General features: G+C 55.9%; 2 protein-coding genes across 9 annotated transcripts in view; both read right to left on the bottom strand.

Moving 5' to 3' along the window:
* Positions 1-6,672, bottom strand: part of EHMT1 (euchromatic histone lysine methyltransferase 1) — a 137,630-nt gene extending 130,958 nt beyond the window's left edge. For 3 of the 7 annotated variants that reach the window (XM_088019232.1, XM_088019235.1, XM_088019233.1), the window contains exon 1: positions 6,618-6,638. In XM_088019232.1, the coding sequence (XP_087875358.1) occupies positions 6,618-6,625 (8 nt within the window). In that variant the 5' untranslated portion in view covers positions 6,626-6,638. Of the gene's footprint in view, positions 1-465; positions 486-6,617 lie in introns of those variants that run through there. The other 4 variants (XM_088019236.1, XM_088019237.1, XM_088019234.1 and 1 more) reach the window with 4 other exon arrangements.
* A 3,144-nt stretch (positions 6,673-9,816) lies between these two features.
* ARRDC1 (arrestin domain containing 1) lies at positions 9,817-17,900 on the bottom strand. 2 transcript variants are annotated; one of them, XM_028094586.2, is made up of 8 exons: positions 17,749-17,900; positions 12,629-12,739; positions 11,902-11,952; positions 11,647-11,801; positions 11,273-11,455; positions 11,000-11,176; positions 10,490-10,925; positions 9,817-10,414 (listed from the first exon to the last, which is right to left on the bottom strand). In XM_028094586.2, exons 1-8 carry the CDS (start codon positions 17,864-17,866, stop codon positions 10,350-10,352), a joined length of 1,296 nt encoding a protein of 431 aa, XP_027950387.1. In that variant the 5' UTR covers positions 17,867-17,900; the 3' UTR covers positions 9,817-10,349. The 2 variants fall into 2 exon arrangements, with proteins under 2 accessions (XP_027950387.1, XP_027950389.1); XM_028094588.2 differs by lacking the exon at positions 11,000-11,176.
* Between the last annotated feature and the right edge of the window lie 1,079 nt (positions 17,901-18,979).

Raw genomic sequence — 18,979 nt, 5'->3', positions numbered from 1 at the left:
AAGTTAAATAAAAGCAGAACAGTAAATAGGAGGACTTCTCAAAATCTGGAACTGACACTTTCTATACCACACCTACGGTAGGCCAGAGTAACTGGGCTCCAATAATTATTCCCTATGTGACTAGTTCAGTCAGCACTGTAACTTGAAATCAAACTGCCCACTTACTATAAGATAAAAGCTTCCATCAAACATGGTAAGTCCAATGAAATGCCAAACATGAAGTTCCTAAAGAAAAGCCCAAAACATGGCTCTTATTAGTTCAATTATTTTCAAAGACAAATTCAATAAAATGTGGTCAAACAATACAAAACTGTTTTGTGACAGGACCGGAAGCAGAAGCAGGAAACAAGGACTGTAGCCCCCACTCTGGCACTGATCACACATGAGATCTCCAACAACTAAGCCTCCACCTCCAGGTGTCCTTCTGAGCATTAGGGCTAAGATATACTCATCGCTCTTGCTTACCTTTATTATGACTCCAGAACCTTCCCCAGTAATGAGTCCAGAAACACAAGCCACATATATCCTGAGAGGGGCAGCCCTTTCCACAGGGGAGCTATGCTTTTAGTGTGGCGGAAAACTCACTTCTCAAGATTTACAGTAAATGCTTCTGATTTCTACGTGACAGAACGCTTTCCACCCCCTTCCCTTATCAAAAATCAACCAAAGACAAGAACAGGAAAGAGAAACATAAACTCCACCTAAGACACATTTGAAACCCCTACACAAAACACAAATAGGAAGATGGAGAAGAGTTAAATCACTATACAGAGCAGAGGAAGAGGAACCTAAAGGAGGAGGTTACTGGGGCGCCTGAGTGGCTCAGTCATTAAGTGTCTGCCTTCGGCTCAGGTCATGATCTCAGGGTCCTGGGATCTAGCCCTGCATCGGGCTCCCTGCTCGGCAGGAAGCCTGCTTCTCCCTTGCCCACTCTCCCTGCTTGTGTTCCCTCTCTCACTGTCTCTCTCTGTCAAAAAAATAAATAAAATCTTTAAAAAATAATAAAAATAAAATTAAAAAAAGAGGTTACTGCTGAGAAGCAGGCTGACTGATCCCACAGAACCATGGAGAGGCTCAGATGATGGGGTAATGCCTGGAGCTAAAAAGGGGTGTGGCTGTAAAAATCCACCTAGAGGGCGCTGGACTCTCAGGTCCCCAGGCAGCCCCACACACTCAGACAAGCACGCCTCTATGGTAGCTGCAGAGACCAGAGGGCTAGCTCAGTAAGAACTCTACCAGAAGTGTACCACACTTGGGGACCGTGGGCACAAAGAACAGGAGTGAGCTCCACAAATGAAAGCAGGGAAGTCAGGACAAGGCTATGTACTGAGACACGGGAAGACCCTCCTCTTCCTCTCCTGCCCTGTAACCTAGCTCCAGTACGTCCAGCTCAACACCAACAAGGCAAGGGACTGAAGGAGCCTTCTCTGAGGAAGCAAAACCAGGGGACAGTAACATTTAGAGAGCCAACAAAAAGTCAGTCATCACCCTCCACTGAAGCAACAAGTAAACAAACCCCTAAACACTCAAGCTTTCCATTTTTAGCACTTTATTCTTAAAGGTGAATAAAGAGCCAACCATCACCAGACACTGGGAGAAGCTGTCCAGAAAGAAAGAAAAAGATCAGAAACAGAAACAGAAGGGGAAACAGAAAAAAATCAGAAAAACAATAATTTTAACGTAATTTTTTTTTTTAAGTAGGCCACAGGCCCAGCGTGGAGCCCAACATGGGGCTTGAACTCACCACCCTGAGATCAAGACCTGAGTCCAGATCAAGACTCAGACACTGGGCGCCTGGGTGGCTCTGTGGGTTAAGCATCTGCCTTCAGCCCAGGTCATGATCTCAGGGTCCTGGGATCGCATTGGGCTCCCTGCTCAGCAGGGGGTCTGCTTCTCCCTCACCCTCTGTGCTTCCTCCCTGCTTGTGTTCTCCCTCCCCCTAATAAATAAATAAAATCTTAAAAAAAAAAAAAGACTTGGATGTCTAACCAACTGAAGCACCCAGGTCCCCAATAAAATAGTTTTTTAAAGTTTTAACTGGATTTTAAGAAATTTAACTGAGATCAAGCAGACACTGTATACATTAAACAAGAATAGGAGGCATTAAAAAAGGAAGAGAGAATAAAGAACATGAAAATATGACAAGAAAAGTTAAAAATTCGTGAAAGAACAGTCAAAAATGCTCCCCAAAAAATAGAACAAAAAGATTTAAGACTAAAAGGCTTTCAAAAATTAGAATACTGCGGTGCCTGAGTGGCTCAATCGGTTAAGCGTCCAACTCTTGGTTTCAGCTCAGGTCATGATCTCAAGACTGGGCTCTGCACTCAGCGCAGAGTCTGCTTGAGATTCTCTCTCTCCCTCTGCTTGTGTCCCTCCCCCTGCTTGAGTGTGCTCTCTCTCTCCCTCCCCCACTCTAAATAAACAAAAACTTTAAAAATAAATAAATAAAAATGAGAATATTTAGTACAGGAAGTACAATATTCAACTGAAATAGTAGAAAATAAACTACCTCAATTATATTGTACAAAATTTCCTACCAACAAAAGAGCATCAATCTCCAGATTTCAGGCTACTTAATATCCTGCATGATAATGAAAATAGGCCACCATTAAGACACATCATAAAAATTGTGGGATGTAATGATCCTAAAAATGTGTTGGGGGAATCATGGTTAAAAGGATTGAGATCAAATGGACTTCTCAACAGCAACAATGAAAACTAGAAGATATGGGAGCAGTAACTTAAAAATCACTTCTTTTTTTTTTTTTTAAAGGTTTTATTTATTTATTCATGAGAGAACGAGAGAGAGGCAGAGGGAGAAGCAGGCTCCCCACGGAGCAGGGAGCCCGATGTGGGATTCAATCCCTGGACCCTGGGGTCACGACCTGAGGTGAAGGCAGACACTTAACCGACTGAGCCACCCAGGCGCCCTTAAAAATTACTTCTAACCTGGAATGCCAAGCCCAGCCAAACATAATCTTTCAGTGCGGTGGGAGAATAAGTACATTTTCAGACATGCAAGTCCCAAAAGTTTGCCTCCCAAAAAACTACTGGTAAGCTATTAGAGAGTGTGTTCTACCACCACGAGTGAGTAAACACACAGAGGGGAGCCATTAGATGCAGGGAAAGGGGTTCATCACTAGAGAATAATGGGGGCAATTCCCAGGATGTCAGTGTGCACCAAGCTAAGAGAACAAGCACATCCCGACAGGCAGAGTGACTCAGGAGCACCAAAGAAGCAAATGGTGAGCTGACAGGGCTAAGTGGAGGAAACTTAAATTGAGAAACATTTCACAGAATAGAAATTGCAAGAACATTATTCTGAAATTCAAAGGAAACCAGGCAAATGAAAAATGAGGCAATCATTAACTCCACGAAAGAAAGAAGGCTGTACGAAAAAAGAAATACAGGGCGCCTGGGTGGCTCAGATGGTTAAGCGTCTGCCTTCAGCTCAGGTCATGATCCCAGGGTCCTGGGATCGAGTCCCACATCAGGCTCCCTGCTCCTTGGGAGCCTGCTTCTCCCTCTGCTTCTCTCTCTCTCTCTCTCTCTCTCTCTGTCTCTCATGAATAAATAAATAAAATCTTTAAAAAAAAAAAAAAGAAAAAGAAAAAAGAAATACAGGGCACCTGGCTGGCTCAGCTGGTGGAGCCTGCAACTCTGATCTCAGGGTTGTGAGTTCGAGCCCCACACTGGGTGTAGAAATTACTTAAAAATTAAATCTTAAGGGGTGCGTGGATGGCTCAGTCGGTTAAGCGTCCCATTCTTGGTTTTGGCTCAGGTCATGATCTCAGGGTCATGGGATCAGCACAGCTCAGCACAGAGTCGACTTAAGATTTTCTCCCTCCCCCTCTGCCCCTCCCTCCACTCACATGCTCTCTAAGATAAATAAAATCTTTTTAAAAAATAAAATCTTAAAAAGAAAGAAAAGAAAAGCAATTGCATGGCACAATAATGACCTGAACTGATGATTTTGGATATGAATTTAACCAAAACTGTGAGTGTTCTAGGTTAACAGAGTATGAGAGAGCTGAAGTCATCATCTACCTTTAGTGGAAGCCAACAAATAACCCCTAAAATTGGTGAATGAAGACATGGCGACACAAACGTTATTTAGATACATGAAGCAAACGTTAAAGAGTGCCAAGTGGCTGCTGCCTCTCTAGAAAGTCAAGAGAGGAGGAAGGTGGCCTTTTTAAAAGGTCTTTTAGAACTATTTGACTTTTTTTTTTTTTAACTTACTCTGGGGGGATGCTAAGTAGGTTCCACACCCAATGTGGAGCTTGAACTCACCACCCTGAGGTCAAGAGTCTTACGGAATGAGCCAGCCAGGTGCCCCAGCACCATCTGACTTTTTAAACTATGTACATGTGCTCATATTATTTTAACAAAAAAATAAGTTTTAAGAAAGAGATACAAAGTTGCCACCCTGCTAGAATATGAAGCATACAATCTGCCTGGGAAGGCCCTCCTGCTAAAAGGAAGACATTTTGCTGGGTCAAAAGCCTTAAATCAAGTACATTACCCTACGCTCTGGTCCTGGGCGATCCTGAACATACATTAAGCCCCAGGAGCCCCCACTTACTAATCCACAAAATGGGAGCATGGGATATATTCCACTAGCTTATTAGTTCTCTTTAGTGTGAAAAAGTGGTGACTCTCTTTCTAGGTCAAGGAAAAGAGAAAAGAACAAACAGGAAATTAGGTAAGTTTCAAGTGTTCACTTTGCTGGTTTAATCATTTGGCAATCAGTGAACCCTGATCCAGTAACCATTTCCCAGATTTAGTGGCAAGAGATGATCTTATGCCCACCCACTGTCCAGGAGGCCCCTTACCCTATCAATGCACCTCCACAATAAACACTTAAGATCATGAATCTAAACCCCGAGCTTTTATTTCGTGAAAATGACCACAACAGACACAGCACATGTTCAGCGAGCTAAACTGCCTGCATACATCTTCTCCAGCACAAGCTCTGAGACACTGGAATGCACTGTGCCTCTTTCTTCATCTGCAAAGGGGAGCCGAACAGTACCTAGCTCAGAAGACCGCTGTCAGGCTTTCATGAGTGAACTCATGCAAAGCACTACAACAGGATCGGACACAGGTAAGGGCTTCGTGAACACAGGCTGTCATTATCATCAGCTGAGTTAAGCCCTCTATTCGAGGCTGAGTGTGGAAGGAGAGCCATCTGGGGTCATCTGCTCATCAATTATTTATTAAAAACCTACTATGTGCCAAACACCCAACAAGGGCTAGTCCTACAACAGGCTATGCCAAGTCATTCAATCTCTTCCAAGTCGTGTTTTCCTTGCCTGCTGAGTAGGAAATAATAGCACCCGCTGCCCAGAGCAGAGAAAGGTAAACGAGAGAACTCACCTAAAGTCAATCCCAGTGCCCCGAGCCACAGCGAGGGCTCAACAAATACCATTACTCAGTACACATCTTTTCTCCACAAACCTGGAAGTCACTTTCAGGGTTACCTAATTTACCTACTTGTCCCAGAGCCTCATACGTTCCTTGAGTGTGTGGTAGGAATTCAATTAGTACTCCTTGCACTGAACTTTGAAAATCCCCTGCACCCTCCCCGTTCACTTATTATCAACCCTCGCAAAAACACACGAAAAAGATCAGAAATAAAAGCACCACACATTATTTCGATCAAAATGTACAGCTCCGTGTGTGCACCCGGTTCCTGTCTTCCTACACCTTAGCTTTCCGAAATCCCCACGTTGATTACCACACACGAAGTACTTTCAGAAAAAACTCAGAGATCGTCACTTTTTTCCAAACTGGTCCCTTCTGTCAGCCCGAAGCCCGCACTATTCCTGCATTTCCACCGGCACGCTGCCTCCTGCTTGCTTTTCCCGGCAGCGGGAAGCTGGGGGTCCACCTCACAGAGTTCGGTTCCGGCGCTGCTACAAGCTAGGAAACAAAGTATCCTCGAGAATCAGCAGGAGGGAAGCCTACACAGCATTAGCAAGAAAATGGGAACTTTTTATATCCAAAGCCCGTCTAAGCAGTTTGTTTAGCAATAAACTGAAGTCGTGCATTCCTGCTTCTGACAGCCGCCAGGGCCGGGCAGCATTGTCTGGGGAGAAGCGCGCCGGGCCGGCCAACTTTTCGTTAAAGACGGTGCCATCCTATTCGGAACAAAGTGAAAGGTCAGCGGGGCGCAGGAGAGGCGCCGGGAGCGCACGGCCTCGCCTCGGCTCGCGCCGCGAAGTTGGCCGGCTCGCCCCACTTTCCCTTTTGTCCTCCGCCCCTTCCGCGGGGCTCCCGGCTGAGGCCCGGGGCGCGCGGGGGCGGGCGGCGCGGACGCGGGCGGCCGGCCCTCACCCCGCGCCCCGCCCGCCGCCCCCCGCCCGCCGGCCGCCCCCCGCCCGCCCGCCGCACAAAGCGCGCCCCGCGCGGCGCGGCCCGGACGCCGGCGGCCTCGGCCCGGCCTCGGCCTGAGGCGCGGCGACGGCGGCGGCGGGGAGGCGCGGGCCCGCCCGGCCCCCTCCGGCTCGGCGCCCCCGCCCGCGCCCGCGCGCCCCGCCCGCCCGCCGGCTCCGCGCCCGCCGGCTCCGCGCCCGCCGCCCCCGCCGCCGCCGGCCCACCGCCCCGCTCCTCACCTCGGCATCCGCGGCGGCCATGGCCCGGGCCCGCAGCGTGGCCCCGCCCCTCCCGCGCGCCATCGCCCCGCCCGCGCCTCGCGGCTCAGGGCGGGGCGGGGCTGGTCGCGCGCGTCTGCGCCTGCGCCCGCGCCCGCGCCCGCGCACTACGGCCCGGCGTGCGGCGCTCCCGGCGCGAGCGTGCGCCGGCCGGAACCGGGCTGCGCGGGCCGGGCGGGGGGCGGGCCTGGACGTAGCGGCCTTCCGGAGGCGTCGCGGCGGCTGGGCTTCGTTCTCCCGTTTTCACAAATATCTTTTCCTTCTACGTGGGCATCCTCGTGGGCTGGCTGGGGTGGAGAAGGATCCCTGACCTCTAACCCCGGACGCACTTTTCTTCCGTCGGCCTTCGCAGAAGGCGGATCCTGACTTGCGTCCTAGGGCGGTGCCCGGGTTCGCGGGTATTCCCGGGTTGGTGGGCAGGGGCTTGGTTGTGAGGAATGCCCACCTGGAGGGTGCTTCTGGGCCGTACCCGGTGGTGGGGGGGGGGGTGCCCCGGCGGGGGGGGCGGGGGGTGTCCTGCTAAGACTGGATGCCGGCGTTGTGCCGACCGAGAAGCCTGCCCCGATAAGGGGAGGGGAACGTGCGGTGGGGAGGATTGCCCCGGCTTTGGGGGATGTCTCCGTGAGGAGAGAGTTGCCTCCGTTTGGGGTGCTTCGGTTAGGGGAGGTGCCCTGGCTTCGGGGCATGCTCTGGCCAGGGACCACTTCCGCTGTGGGAGACGATGCTCTGACTAGGGAGGGTGTCCCGCTAGGAAAGTGCGCTCTGGACGGGGACTGTGTTCTGATTGGGAAGGCTGGGGGTGGGGCGGGGAACGTCCCGGGAGGAGGATTGCCCCCCGCTGGTGCGAGATGCTCCAGTTAGGAGGTGTGCCCCGTCTGGGCAGCCTCCCTGAGCAACTGCAAGCTCTTTGAATCGGCTCCTACCCGCCAGCCTGCCAGCCAATTATGCACAGAGATCTCTGCACACCAAGCAGCCTTCATGGACAGCATCACGTAAACTGGCTTTGCCCACCCGCTCCCTAAGGCCTATTTTTACCATCTTCTGGGAGTTGAGGAAAGAAATATAGACTGAAATCGGGTTTCTCTGGCCAGTCTTTGCAGCGAGAACTGAGGAGGCCCTGAGTCGAAGGCTAATCCTGCCTCCCCCTGGCTTATGATGGCTCACTCTCATGGGACTGCAGGAAAATTACTAAGGTGGGCATTGACCGTGCACAGAGGTGCAGAGGAGGAAGTGGACGAATATAAGCACCTAGAAAATCTTCCCAGGTTTCTCTGGGACAGCCTAAGTCAGCTCCTAACAGGCTTAGGACCTCAACTCTGAGCCTCATGACTGGAAGCTCAGTAGTCCCAGCCTGCACAGCCCAACCTGACCCACCTTCACCCATACACGCCTCTCTGGCACCATCCCCCCCATCTCCACTCCTGCATTATCTCTGCCGTGTCTCTACCACCCTTGGGTCTCAAATACTACCTCTTCAGGGAAGCCTTCCCTGACCTCCCTATTGAAAACAATACTGCTCCCCAGAACTTCCTTGCTTTGACTCCATGACACTCCACTGCTATGTTGTCTTTCCCACTTAGAAGTCCAGACAGAGATTTTTATCTTGTGTGCCCTACTGCCTATAACAATGCTTGGCATGAAGGAGATTTGTTGAGGGGCGCCCGGGTGGCTCAGTCGGTTAAGCAGCTGCCTTCGGCTCAGGTTGTGATCCCAGGGTCCTGGGATTGAGTCCCACATGGGGCTCCTTGCTCAGCAGGGAGCCTGCTTCCCCCTCTGCCTGCCACTCTGCCTACTTTGTGCTCACTCTATCTCTCTGTCAAATAAAATCTTAAGAAAAAAAAAATTTTTTTAATATTTGTTGAATGAATCAGATGTGGAGAGAAAGTCCTTTACCAGGCAAATACCGACTGTAAGTGAATGTGTCCCCATTTTGCACTGTCAGCCCAACCTACCCTATCCTTGTGTGATCACTGATCACTTATGTCAAGGGCTGTTTTTGACACATGCCATGTGAACTGTATAACCATCAGGTCAGTCCCGAGACGTGGGTTGAGTGAACAAACTAAAGCAAGGGAGTTGAGTGCCCTCAAGACCGCCTAACTGTTGAGACGCTGAGATGGGGTTGAAAGCCAGGCAGGTTTCCAACAATGAGGCTGCTAATGGATGTTTTACAGATTATTCTCCCTGTGGCATATTTTGAGCTTTTCTCCAATGTTCATCCTCTCCATGTTCCACAAATAGTAACATTTTAGCTAGGTACATGGCTGTCTGGCTAAGGAGCACATTTCCAACTTGTAAAGAGTGGCCAATGGGATGTTTGCACAAGTGATACAATCTACTTCCCAGCCTGTAGCCCCCAAGAAGTTACAGGAACAGGCCCAGTAAATTGGCTGATGGTGAAATCTGGAATGGCCACCCTGGACCCCGGGGTGGAAGCCTCAACTTGAGAATAACAGGTATGTCACCAGGCCCAAATCTTTCACTTCTGAACTGTTAAGTGTACAAGAAATAAACCAGGGGCGAGGGGTTGGGGGGGGTTCAATATGTCCACTCCTAGTCCCATAAATTTGTTATAGATTAAGGTAACTGAGACACCTAGCCAAGGTCACTCCCTCACTATATGTCAGATACAGAATTTCAACCCAAAGTCTTATCTTAATCCCACCTCCAGTATTTCCCAAAGCACAGTCCAGATCACTGGGCATTTACAGGCCTCCCCTCAGCACTGGAACACCTGCAGGATGCCCCTTTGGTAAACGTTGCTCTGCCGAACCCTGACTTTATTTGTTCTTGGGTTCCTTGAATCCTAGACAACAGGCATTTGAAAGGGACCTCAGGAGCAGGCATGGGCCTGGGTGTTCATGGGAGATGAGCAGCAGTATCCCTCAGAGCCAGACGTGGGTGGCAGTGGTGACAGCAGGAACTTGAGACTTGAGGCCAAGGATAAGGGAACAGCACAAGGTGTGGGAACGTGGGCAAGCCCACCTGGTCACCCCCCACAGGATTTCCTCTGGTGCAGGAGATCTGAACTCCACCACCTGGAACGATGGGTGCTGGATGGGCAAGCCCAAAGTGTGTCAATAAAACCTTACAGGGGTGGTCTTCTCCCCACGTTACAAATACATGTTAAAATTAACACCAAGGCTCCAGACATGCAAGCTGCACTCTGAGGGCATATCTTTAAGCAGAACCATGAGAACGAGCACCAGCCCTGGCCTGAGTTAAAGGTACCCAGTCAGTCCATGATGGTCCCACTCCCCGGGGCCAGTCTTCTAAGCTCTAGGCACCTGGAAGGAAGGGCCCAGAACCAAGGAGAGGGGCACATGCACTGGAGAGGATGGGGCGGCCCATGGACGGGGTTCCAGGACTGAAGGAAGGGCGAGCAGGACCAGGAGGGGGGTGCATGCCCAGGAGCGGCCCCCAGGGCTAGGCTGCCGCGCACCGGGCGAGAAGAGGGTGCCCGAGAGGCTGTCCTGTGCCTAGCTCTACAAATGAAGCACTTTATTTACACGGCATCTCTCCAGGCCCCAGGCCCCTGGGGAGAGGCTGGTCCCTAGGCAGAGGCTGAAAGGAGCAGCCGGGCAGCAGCGGGTCCTGAGTGGGCCGGGTCAGGCCGGGAGCGAAGAAGGCACGAGGCCCTGGGTGCCCGGTCCCAGGGCAAAGGTCAGCCCACCCGGAGAAGGTGGCACAGGGTCAGCTCCCGGGTGTCAGGCTGGGATCTGCACCGCCACAGCTCTGCTCATAGGATGGCGGGGCCTCTGCGGAGAGAGAACGAGGTCTGCATGGGGTTCATGGTGCCCTCTCCCCCACCCGGCCCCAGGCCCCTCACTCACCATAGGGATAGCCCCACGAACTGTACTCTGGGGGCAGGATCAAGGTACTGGTGGTGGGCACTGGCCCTCCAGAACCCTCTGCAAAGTAGGGGACAGTGGCACCTGTGGAGATGCACAAGGGAGGGGGCAATGCGTGGGGAGCAGGGCTGCCATCCTGAGGACGGGGTTCAGGGGCACCAGGCACAGAGCCAAAGGCAGCAGGCAACGGCTGCTCATGTGAGTGGCTCTCCGTGGAGAGGGAGACTATGTCTGTGAAGCGGGGGCTGCTGGCTGCAGCCTCGGCCTCCTCCTGGGGCGGCGCCGAGGGCACCACGGGGACTGGCACCCCAGGAGGGAGCCCTGGGCCTGGCCAGGGGCTCATCAGGGCGTGGTTCACAGCGATATTGCCGATGAAGACAGGGAGGGTCACGGTGGCTTCAGGCACCTTCAGGGAGACCTGGGGAGGAAGGGAGAGTGAGGCTAGGCTACCCAGCCCCCTTTCCCCACCACACTCCCTCCAACCCCCAGCACCTGCAGGTAGTAGTCCACGTGGATGAGGCTGCAGCCTGGCAGGGCTGACTGGGGCAGGGCAGGCACCAGGATCTGCTCTTGCCACTGTGCCCGACTCCAGGCCTTGACACCTGCACCCTCTACCTCTGCGATGGTCCGCACGTCATGGACCCAGCGCTTGGCCTTGTAGGACACTTTCTGGGGAAGGGCCAGCCTGTGAGCCTGGCAGGCCAGTCACCTCCCCCTCCTCCAGCCCCGTGGGGACAGGCCTTGACAGCCAGAGAGGACTCTGACCTGCAGGAGACTGGCTACCACAGGGCTCGTGTCCTTGCCTGACTGGTTCTCAATGTCAGCCTGCAGCCGCAGCACCTGCCCTACCACGTAGCCACGGAGGTCAGTGCTGGCAGTGAGGACCACGCTGCCCGTCTTCACCAGCTTGTAGGAGAACTTCTTGGTAGTGGAGGCCACGTTGGGTTGCTTGAGGGGAGGGCAGTAATGAAGGCGTTTGGCAGGTATGGGCAGCCTAGATCTCTGCAGCCCCTGGACAAGCCCACTCAGCCCTGCTGTGCCCTGCCCCCCAGACACCGCACAGTGCTCTTCTAGATCCCAGCCACCTCATCTCGCCTGGGGGTAGGGCATCAGCCAGGAGACCACTGCTCCATCCTCACCTCAATGTCTGGGATGCTGTTCAGGTTCAGGGGGCTCAAAATATAGAACACACGGCTGCACTGGTGATCCTTGGAAAAACGTGGTGTGTCGATGGTGGCCCGCACCTGGTGCACAATCTTCCCAAAGGGGCCCTCAAAGGACGTGGGCGCTGTGGCTGGAGAGAGAGCAGGGAATGGCACCCAACTGTCCCCTGTCCCACCTCCTGTCCACCAACTGTCAGCAGCAGGCCTGGACAGGCCAGGCTGGGCTCTTACCAGGAAGCAGGAACTGGAAAGGGAAATTGTGCTCACCAGCTGGCAGGCTCCCTGTGAAGACAGGAGGCAGGGGTGAGGGAGAGGAGCTCAGGAGCCTTGAGCTGACACCACAGCAGGCAGGCTGCCTGCAGAGACAGGAGGCGCTCAGGAGCCTTGAGCTGACACCACAGCCAGCGGGCTCCCTGCAGAGATAGGAGGCAGGGGTGGGGGAGAGGGGCTCAGGAGCCTTGAGCTGACACCATAGCCAGCGGGCTCCCTGCGGAGACAGGAGGCAGGGGTGGGGGAGAGGGGCTCAGGAGACTTGAGCTGACACCACGGGACACAGGTTAGAAGCAGGCACTGCAGCCGACCAGTTCATACTGGGTCTGGCTACTGGGTCTCCCTGCCTCTGACTCCAGGCACCCTAGCAGTACAGGGCTGCAGCCTGGGCAAAGGAAGGGGTACAAGAGCTTGGCTTAAACAGGAAAGGGGGACGGGGCTACTCCAGGGGCCAGAGCCCACCGAAATCAAAGAGAAGCTGGCCCCCTTCAACCACCCAGGCCCTATCAGGCAATGCCTATTGCCTGCTGGGGAGAGCAACACATCAGGGTACAAAGCCCTGCTAGAGGGTGGGTCAGCAGAGGCAGATGAGGAGGTGGGATGGACAGACAGGCCCCACTCTCAACCAAGATCTGCCCTGGAGGGGTTCACTACATGTGACAAGGCAAGTACAGGCCCCCAAACTCACCCTTGTCAGCCAGCGACAGAGCACTGTTGAAGTAACCCTCTTCCACTACCCATGCTGCGTCATTGGCCTTGTTGGACACCCTGCAGGAACCCATGCAGGTCACTCGGATGGCTGCAAGGTGGGGAGACAGTGTGAGTCCCAGCCAGCCACTGGCCTGGGCCCCTCCCTGCCCCCATCACAGAGATTTAGGTAGAGCTGGCACACCAAGGGGTGCTGGGCCTTAGGCGGGCCAGCAAGTGACCTGCTGCCCTTCAGAGGATACCTCATGTCCATCCCCCATTTTGGGGTACTCCCAGGGAGCCAGGGTGATGAGGCACAGAGTTAAATCTGTCCCAAAGTCCAGAACAGGAGGGCCCCAGTGGTCACCCAGGTGACACCTGGACAACCCCCAACCTGGTAACCTTGGTTCCCAGTCACCCCTGGGCCCACCAGACCTGTGTAAACTCAGCTCCCTACAAGGGATGCTTGGGACACCAGCGATGAACGGAAACCTATGGGGCAGCTGACCTCCAGCCCCACTTCGTGTTGGTTCACAGGCAAGTCAGTTAGGCTGGAAGGCGCCCCTTCATGCTCCAGGAAGCTAACTGCTAGCCCTCATGATGCAGGAATGTGGTTAGACCTGCCTGAGCAGATAAGGTACCCAAAGGTCTGGCACACTGCAGGGTGGGGACACCCTTAGCTTCCTGGACCAGTGCTGCCCAGGAGGGGTGATTTCCTACATCAAGAGAGGACTTGGTCCTCTCTCTGACCAGGACCGTTTGCAGCAGAGGTCACCGCCACCTTCCTGTGGCCAGGAACTCAAATTCCCCACTCCAGTGGGCATTTGCCCAGAGACCGCTATGGTCAGAAAGCCGCGGCTGGACCAGCAAGGAAGACACCACAGCTGGAGGGGTCTCAGTGACAGGTAGCCTTGAGGCTCCACCCCTCCTTTAACTGCAAGGATGAGATAAGGCCAAAGATGTCAGCCTCCCTGCCCAGCCTCTCCCCTTCCTCCCCTGACTTGATGGTCAGGTGAGGGGAAGGTGACTCAGAATCTGACACCCTTCTGACAGAGGCACCAGGCAGGAGAAACCTGGTATCCCAAGTGCCCGGGGCCAGGGGCCAGCCACACCAGACATGTCCGGGTCTCTGCAGGCCAACCCAACCCTGACAAAACAAGCCTCCTATTGGCCACGCACAGACCACCAGGCTTTCCGCCGGGGAACCCTTAGCTTATCCTCCATCCCCGTTGGCACTGCCAGTGACCAGACCTCAGCCCTGATTTCTATCCACACTCCATCAGCCATCCCCTCCTAGGGCCAGACCTGGAATTGTTCCTATCCCAGAAATCTGAGACATCAGGGGTGCTCCTACAGATGAACACATCCCGAGAGAAATATGGCAGGGGAGTGAATAAAGGAGGGGAAGTGTGACGATTCCAGATGCCACGCCACTCTACACTCCCCACAGAGAGGGTGCATCCCTCCTTGAATATGGCTGCCCTGCGAATTCTGGGACCAGCAGAGTATGCCAGAAGGAATTAACTGGTCCCCAGATTGGCCCAGTGCCCACTGAAAACTGTCAAGTGACCTCAGTGGATGGCACATAGAGCTGAAGAATCACCCTGCCCCCCTCTGTCCAAATTCCCAATCCATAGCGCTGTGAGTTATAATAAACTGGTTGTTTTAAACCACTTAGCTTAGGGGTGACTTATTACATAGAAGTGACTTTTACATAGCAGCAGACGACAGGAACAGATATCCCGCCTCAGCAGAAATCAGAGAAACTCAAATGAGTTACCATTTTAACCTATCAGTTGGCAAATATTAAATATTTTGACATGTGTTGGAGAGGAGATGGAAAACTCCTTTACGGTGATCAAACTGCAGGCCGCTACAGGGGCCCTAGCAAAGCACCAGGAAGATCTGCTAGGACCTTACATGCACATCCCCGAGGACCCAGAGGTTCTCACAATCCACCCTCTCTACCCAGGAGCTATGAGCAACACTGTAACAGCAAACTATCTAGGCATAGCCCACGTGTCCAACAGCAAAATGCCTAAAACAGTCACCCACCCAGCCTGGATGCGGCCCCCAGAATTCAGGTGAACAAGCCACGGGGTCACCTGACCTCAGAAAAACTTAACAGTATCACACCAACCCTTGGGATATCCCAGAGGGGCCCAAGTTCTACGACCTTCCCAAGGCTCAGGCAAAGAGCCTCTTTTTGCTCACACGCTAAAGCCCCTCTGGGGACCTTGCCTGCACGAGCAGCTTCCCATCACCATCTTGGAGTCAAACGGCCTGTTCCTGTCCACTCCCCTCCGCAGGGGCACAATGGAGGCACAGGGGATGGACACGCAGAGTACGCTTGTCCCTCCCACCCCATGCAGGGGGGTCTGCTCCTGCAGGTGAGCGCAGCCATCACACCAGCATGTGTGCCCTGAGGCACAGGCACAGGACAGGGGCAGGTGCGTTCCGGTGCACGGCAGACTCACAGCAAGTGCACCACCTGGGGCGGCCCCCGGTGCACAGCAACATGCCCTGCTGCACCGCCTAGGTTTAAAGGTGTTTCGCTTCCAACAGTGCTCAGGTATGTAAAGAAAGGCAAGCTCCAAACTGATAAGCATCCCTCTGGAGGTCTGGGGCCATTCCTGTTCTCCAGGGAACATCATCAGGTGGACTGTGTTCCAGAGTGACTTCGGAGCTCCCCTGTCCAGCAGTCCTCCTGCCTGCCTATCTGCCGTCTGACCAAGATCTCTGCTCACTCACCCTGGTCCCAAAGGTCTTGCCCACCTCTGCCAGTTCCCACAAACCTAGAGCAGCCCAGCCTTTGCCACATCTTTTCACTAAAGCTCTGGCCTATGAGGCACTTCCATCTGTCCTGTTTCTAAGTCTGAAGCATGAGAAGAGTAATGGTGCCCCCCTCCCGGGGTTGCTCTGAGGGTTCACAGAGTTGGTCCACGGGAGGTGGGGAGAATGGCATCTGCCCCTTGGTGAGAGTTCAGTGAGCTGGCGAGCTGGGGGCTGACTGCTGCTGTTGTCTAGGCTCCCCCCGCCCCCAATGCCCACCCTTGAGAGCAGAACACAGGGCACCCCCACCGCATGACCCCCAGCCTCAGGCTCAGCTGGACCTGGGCTCCAGGGAACCAGTTCCTTCCACAGGTTTCTCCTTCTGCATTTGCTCCGAGGGCAGCCAGTGTCCTCATGGTTGAGTGCAAATCATCTCTGTCCTTCATCAGACAAGCATTTAGTGGGCAAGACGAGGAGCCCCCCAGGGCCTGAAGGCCTGAGGCCTTCCCACCTCCATGTCCTCCCAGAGCAGTAGAAGGCCTCCCTGTTGCATCACTGGCTGATAGCAGGAGCTCAACAAGTATCTTATGAATGAAAGAAAAAAAGAAGCACAGCCTTTCCTTTTCCAAACCCAACCAGGGCTGAAAGAAGGCCCCAGAACAGCCTCAGCACCACATTCTGTCTACACCCCAGGGACAATCTGAATAATAACTCTTCTGGCTCAAAGTCATCATCCATCTACTCTTCAGCCTATGTCCCCATCTTCCCTCCCCTATTCAGGCGATTGGCTAGCACATTTATAGTGGGGACCATCAGCATGGGCTCCCTCACCATCCTATGGCCCAACTGTCCATTCACCCACATCCCACCCACCACATGGAGGCTGGGGGACTCGGCTTCACTGTGGTCAGTAACAGCCTGTTTGCCCTGGGCCCCAGCTACAGAAGCATGACTGGGCGGATGAGCCAGGCAGTGAGCTCCTGCATGGGGTCTCGTGTCTGCCATCCCCACAGCCACAAGCCCACCCCTCCTTCCTGTGCCCTGGGCTCTCCCCTCAGTCCTCAACTGTCATCTTTCCTTGTGCCCCAAGGAAGAGCTGCACCGTTCCTGCTGTGCCCCCTGCCACCACCATAACTACCCCACCCAAACCCCAAACTCCAACCGAGGAGACGGGAAAGGAGGTGTGAGTCATCAGGAGGAGACCGCACAAGGCTGGACGCCTGACCAGGGGTAACTTCACCCACTCAGTTTCTTCCTAAACCCTGCAGCCTCAAACATGGCAAGGTCAGGAGTCAGACCCACCCAGGACCCAGGCAGCAGTGGCCCAGAAAGTTGGGCACTGGCTCTCAGTCCTCAGAGGCACCAGATGAACTGAGCTACCCAGCACGCAGGGGCCCAGAGGATCAAAGTCCAGAGGGCTGCCTGATGGCTGTGGTTTGGTCCAAGCATCCAAGGTGGAGAAGCACTCCAGCAGGAGCACCCTCACACTCAGAACCAGCGATCAGGCATAGAGTACCTGGGTGGCACCCTGAGGGCTGAGCTTTGAAGTCTCATTCAGGGCCCTGCCCACACCTCAGATGGCAGATAAGGCCCGCACCTGCAGAGAGCCCTAGCAAGGGCCACACCAGCAACCTGACTCCCAGTCCCAAAGTCCCAGATGTCTGCACCAGCAGAAGGACCAGCCAGTAGGGCTCGGGTTCAGTTCCTAGATGCTCGCTGGGCTGGAGGCCTGGGTCACGCAGGGATGAGCAAGACCCTCCCAGCTCGCAAGGCCAAGCCTTAGCCTGGGTCGAAACGGGTGCGCCGCGGGAACATGAGGATTGAGGGCCTGCGCCAGGGGCCTGGGCGTGTGGAAGAGAAAGCCCACCGCGGGCCAGGCGCCAGGTGAGGGCCCAGCAGGTGCAGGGTGCAGCGGACCCTGCAGACCCTACAGAGAGGGTCGGGGGCGGGCACGTTTCCAAGTCATAGGGGCCTTCGGCAAGGTGGGCAAGATCTAAACCCCCGCCCCCGACTCCGGGCGACCCGAGGAGAGAACAGGAAGGGCACATGCGGAAGGACTGGGCCACCCTGGCCTCCCTGCTCCGCCCCATCTGCCAGCAGCCACCCACCCCGGCGGGTCTGCGCCGCCCGGCCGGCCGCACCCCAGCCCTCCCTGCAGCCGGCGGGGCCCAAGACTCCCCGCGCCAGCGGGAGGGGAAGAGAGGGGGCGGCAAGAGGCGCCACCAGTTCCGCGGGTCCAGGCCAAGCGCCACTAGCTGCTGCTTCCGGGAGAGCCCGCCCCGCCGCAGGTGCTGCGCAGCCACCTGAGCCCCGCCGACCTGCCCCCCCCCGAGGGGACCCCGCGCCCACCTCGGAAGGGCAGCGGCGCCCCTAGGCGCACGCGCACGGCCCCCGCCAGCGGCTCTCCCGGGCTGTAGACGACGCGACCGTGGCTCAGGCAGACCTCGAAGAGCTGTACCCGCCCCATGCCGCCGCCCTGCCCGGGCGGCCGCGCACTGACACCCCCCTCCCGCCGCCGCGCTCCGAGCCCCACCCTCCAGGACCCGCCCCCTCTCCCCGGCCCGCCCCGTCGGACCCGCCCACTCCCCTGGGCCCGCCCACCCCGCGCCACCCGGGCCCGCCCCCGCCTCCAGGGTCCCCCCCTCTCCTCCCGGCTCGCCCCCCGCCCCCGGGCTCCAGCCAGCCTCGGCCCTGCCCCCAGCCCGGCCAGAGACCGTCCCCCGCCCCTTCTCCCGCCCCTCCACCAACAACTCCCTGCCCCTGCCCCTGCCCCTGCAGCCGACCCCGACGCCCGCCAGCCGGGCCCGCCTGCGGGGTGGAGATCCGCGCGGCGCGCGGGACCCCGGCGCACGGGCGCCCCCTGCTGCCCCCGGGAAGTGCGGCCGGCTTACCTGTCGAGGGGCGGGCCGGGGCGGGGGGCGGGCTAGGCCGGCGCCCCCTCCCCGGTCTCCGCCCGGTCGCGGCAGGCTCGCTGCGGAGGGCCGCCCCGCGTCGGTCGGCGGAAGGACGTCATGGGGGGGCGGGCCCCCCTCCCCCAGCGCCGGGCGTCCTCTTTTCTGACGACGGGCCGGGTTCCTGCGGTGGCCTCGCGCGCACTTGGGGTGGCGGCGGTGTCCCTGAGGAGCCAGTCTCCGGCAGAGGCCGCGGACGGGAGCCCCCCCCCTCAGCCCCGAAGGTGTGGGTGCGGGGGCCGTCCGGGCACCGGAGCCGCGAGAACGGCGCCCCGGGGACGGGGTGGGAGAGGGACATCCCTCTGACCTGCCGTCTCTTAGGAGGTCCCTGTGGAGCAGGAACTGAGGAGGGGGGAGCTGGGGGACCCGAGAGGGAGCGCAGCGAGGGAGGGCGATGCCTGCGCAGAGCAGTGGCAGGGCGCCCACCGGCGCCTTATGCTGAAAACGCCTGAAGGAGGGCGTCAAAGTGGCCCAGGTTTTTGTCCAGAACACCTGCGTGAATGTGTGGCATTTTCTGATGGAGAAGACTGGCTTAGATATAAATTGGGGGACGGAACAAAGTTATGATAAGCAGAATCTAAGACGCATGAGTGTGAGAAAGACAAAGGACTACAGATTTGCAGGCCCCT

This window comes from Eumetopias jubatus, unplaced genomic scaffold, assembly GCF_037043125.1.
Source record: "Eumetopias jubatus isolate StellerSeaLion01/CBP00866 unplaced genomic scaffold, mEumJub1_p1.0 scaffold_15, whole genome shotgun sequence".
NCBI classification, from domain to species: Eukaryota; Metazoa; Chordata; class Mammalia; order Carnivora; family Otariidae; genus Eumetopias; species Eumetopias jubatus.
This window is presented reverse-complemented; position numbering and strand designations above follow the sequence as displayed.